General features: G+C 45.7%; 1 protein-coding gene across 3 annotated transcripts; it reads right to left on the minus strand.

The window, feature by feature from the left end:
* Window positions 1–1,401: 1,401 nt before the first annotated feature.
* Window positions 1,402–3,166, minus strand: LOC120667038 (disease resistance protein RGA5-like). 3 transcript variants are annotated; one of them, XM_039947045.1, is made up of 3 exons: window positions 2,677–3,166; window positions 2,140–2,592; window positions 1,402–1,909 (listed from the first exon to the last, which is right to left on the minus strand). In XM_039947045.1, exons 2-3 carry the CDS (start codon window positions 2,400–2,402, stop codon window positions 1,447–1,449), a joined length of 726 nt encoding a protein of 241 aa, XP_039802979.1. In that variant the 5' UTR covers window positions 2,403–2,592; window positions 2,677–3,166; the 3' UTR covers window positions 1,402–1,446. The 3 variants fall into 3 exon arrangements, with proteins under 3 accessions (XP_039802979.1, XP_039802981.1, XP_039802980.1); XM_039947047.1 differs by having other exon boundaries at window positions 1,880–1,909; window positions 2,677–3,160; XM_039947046.1 differs by having other exon boundaries at window positions 1,880–1,909; window positions 2,140–2,542; window positions 2,677–3,153.
* Window positions 3,167–3,885: the final 719 nt, after the last annotated feature.

The raw sequence follows: 3,885 nt of genomic DNA on the forward strand, positions 1-3,885 counted from the left end.
ATGATACATCCGACAAAGAGATTATTGGCCACATCGTACTTCTTCTGCTCTTTAGCAGTAAGTACGCCCTCAGGCTTGCCAAGTCTCATGTCCCAGATGTGCATAGCAGTAAACCAGAGGCGAACCTTGGACTTTCAGATCTTAAAGTTCATGCCAGTAAACTTTTCTGGCCTCAGCGACTCAGCAAAATCTGCCATTGTTAAATCAACAGATTGCCTATAATAAGATTTTTGGATTGTTGGAAAAATAGACAACTGTAAGTTTAAATTCCGAACTAGATTTATCATGACGAGAATTAAACCTAGCATGCATGACTCTAACATACTAGACAGTACGTATATCATAAACATGATCTCAGAAAACATGATTACGAAACATATCTGATCACAAAATACGTACTGTGCCGGAGCCGCCGGGAAGACAAAAGGTGCAGACGAGACGAAGACGGTCCTTCGAATGGAGCGCAGCAACCGGCGTTGCAGACGACGGTACGCCGCAGCTCCTGACTTGGACGGAGGACGAGCCGTAGCGAAGAAGATGAGCAGTCGCGCTTAGCGATTCCCAAAAACCTTATTTGCCCTCTCCCAGTGCAGGATCACAAGAGCGAGCGGTTCCGGAGACCTGCTCTCCCATTCGCCAGTGCACGCCGGCGCTCGGAATGGAGAAGACTACGGTGGCGGCACAACAACGAGAGGAGGCAAAACTCTAACTCAGATTAGATCTTCTTATAAATTCCCAAATCTTGGGGACTCCACGTATAACAATCTATGGTTTACTTTTTCCATAAGGGAGGTGGTCCGTATTTAAAGGGAGAAAAACCCCTTACACCCTCATCCATTAGCAATACGGGACTAATAGATGGTGTACCTCCTCTTAGCGCTAATGGGCCTTTGAGATTTATTAGAATTATTTATATGGGCCAAACCCATAAATCTAACACAAACCGCAGGCTTGCAAGATCATTAAGTTTGCACCTTCGTAGATCCAATACACGTAAAAGAAGATAATGTGAAAGGAACGGTGTCGGATCAATTACCACACTGGCAGGTGGGAAGATGGTAAGGGACCTCAGTTTTGGCATCTTTATTGTAGGCCAAGTAGTACTATTGTTATGCAGAGATAACCTTCGAACCTTGCTTTCCATCCGATCACCTGCTAATACAATGGTGACAAAACTTTCTTTTTCTGATAATGAAATAATGAGATCAAGCACTGTATCATGCACACGGCAAGCATGAGGTGTACCATCCAGAAGTGTACCATCGAGATAATCCATGTCCGTGGGCTGGATCAGGCTTCTATTTAGAAGCTCATTGAAGTAACTCTCCCCAATCTCAAGGAGACTTTGGTCTCCGGCTGCTTGGTGGTCTTGTTGGATAAAACCTTCAGCTACCCACCTCCATATCAGCCGATTCTTTTCAATCTTATAGTCTTCTGGAAATATGCTTAGGTACAGTAAACGACAATCAGATGAGAAGGCAGATCATAATAGCTGAGCAGCAATATCTTCCTCATGTCATCCATACCCGGATTCCTCCCAAGTCCAGAACCAATTGAGCTACACACATCATTCCACACTCTTATATCCTCTGATTTATTAGCCAGCAAACTAGATGTGGTGACGATAGCTAATGGGACACCTCCACACTTCTTTAGAATATTTTTAGATACTTCAGAAAATTGCCTAGGACATTTATCTTTTGATCCAAATATTCTTCCATAAAGTAATATTTCAGAGCTCTCGTCGGAAAGTGGTTTGAGCCTATAGCAACCGCCGACATGCTCAGCAACACCAATAATACGGGTGGTTGTGATTATTCTACTTCTCTTATTATTCTCCATCAGAGCCAGCCCTATTGCCTTATCCCATGGTTCTTTGTCCCATATATCATCAATAACAATGAGGTATCTGTATGTATGACAATGGATAAATGAAGAGAATTAATTTAAGTGGCTCGATATATATTAACAATTTAAGTGAAGAGAATTAATTTATGTGGCTCGATCTTTCAAAAATATTCCAACATTAATTTTTCCCATGCATGCTGCGCTAGCACAGTATTTTCATCAAATCAAAGAAGGCACAAGTAATAAAAAACCACTTCGTACACATCACATAAGGAGATGGCAGGCACGTACCTCTTGTTCCGGAGAAAATCACGGACAAGATCAATGAGGTGCTTTATTTCATCCAAATTTGCACCAGGATGTTCTCCTCCTTTGTGAAGCTCATACAGGATGTCCTTGAGAAGCTTCGTAGCGTCAGGATTGCGAGACACCGAAACAAAAGCCGTGCAATCAAACTGTCCCTTAATCTCATCATACACTGCTTTGGCAAGTGTTGTCTTGCCTAGTCCTCCAAAACCAGCAATAGAGACTACTATCCTTGTGTTCATCAGCATCTCCCTTTGTCAACCTCGCGATTACTTCTTCCTTTGCCTCACCAATACCGACAAGCTCAGTCACCTTGGTGTACATTGCTATGATGCGAGGGTCAACAACAGTTTTATTGGCAGGAGCAATACTAGCATCAAGCTTGTACCTGTGCAGTCCGTCAGAAGAAACCAATACAATGAAGACGGTTCATACATACTGTAACAAGCAGAGAGGAAACTAGATAATAAATAAAAAATTTCAGAAAGATAATATACTACTTATTAATTGAAACCAGCCTACCTGTCGCGTCGCTCGGCCAGCTCCTTGACACGCTCCTTGATGTCGTCGATCTCTTGGGCGACCTCACGGCGAGCCATGGACTTGACGACCTTCCTTACCATCTTCTTGAAGATCTTCTTGGCGCCCCTTTTGCTGGGGGGATCAGGACCCTCGACGTCCACCATGAAGGTGTCGATGATGTCCTCCATGTCGTAGGACAGCTCCCTGGCATCCCGGGCCCAGATCCTTTGCAGATCGTCGAGCTGCTCTCTTGGCACCTTGCTGATTTCGCGGAGGGCGGCGTGCATGGCCTCGAGCTCCCTGTGGAGGAACTCGATGCCCTTCCTGGCGCCCTTGTTCAGCTTGTACTCGTCCTGCAGCAGCTTGGCGAGCTTGGGAAGCAGAGTGCTCGCAAACTCCATGGTGGCGGCCGATGTGCTGCTTGCTGGCTTGTAGATAGTTGTATGGTGGTGGGAGCTGATCTGGATCTGCCTCCACTCCGTCTCCTCGCCTTTTATTTGTTATGAAACAAATAAATTAGTGATCAATTCTGTAATTAGTTAATTACTTATTTAGATTAATGACATCATTAGGATGTCATCAAGTAGTTGTTAATCTCATGAAGGGGTCACTCTCAAAGGGGCATGTCCTTTGGAGAAGAGACACCCTTTCCCTCTTGTATATATAAAAGGAATGGTCCAATCATCAATCTATACAAGAATTCACTCATTTCATTCTCTCTTCATTTTTGACTCTCAACACGTTATCATGCACTGTCTCTTCACTGAGCGCAAGAGAAGGCGGAAGAACTCGCCGAGTTCTCGTGCAACAGGGAGACCGAGAACACTGCCGAACTCACGTCTCTGGAACTCGCCGGCTCCGATTTCCCATGCGAACTCGCCAAGAACATAGAGACTCGACGACTACTACTCTGAGTACTTCGGCATCTCGTCGGGAACACAAGGCCTCTGCACACACATGGCAAGAACGACGAGTAAGAACGGATTTGTTCATCTTCCTTTCTTTAAATCACAAAAGAAGAACGCACCTTCATTCTTCGACGATGACGACGCCGCCCTCGATGGCGGCGGTGCCCATACGGCCGCCATCGGCAGCAGCGGGCACCAAACCCCCTGGCCGCACCACCGCGGACTCGGAGACGGCATCGCCGATACCTGACAGTGACGGCACTAGATGTGGCGCCCTCGGTGCCCACTGCTCCAACAGGGA

The sequence above is a fragment of the Panicum virgatum genome, chromosome 3N (genome assembly GCF_016808335.1).
Source record: "Panicum virgatum strain AP13 chromosome 3N, P.virgatum_v5, whole genome shotgun sequence".
Lineage (NCBI taxonomy): Eukaryota > Viridiplantae > Streptophyta > Magnoliopsida > Poales > Poaceae > Panicum > Panicum virgatum.

Bases quoted from the DNA above. Each gene is read 5' to 3' on its own strand.
- LOC120667038 (XM_039947045.1), bottom strand. From the start codon at position 2,402: ATGCTGATGAACACAAGGATAGTAGTCTCTATTGCTGGTTTTGGAGGA. The intron at 1,910-2,139 runs GTACGTGCCTGC...TCATACATACAG, and splicing joins GATTTTCTCCGGAACAAGAG to ATACCTCATTGTTATTGATG.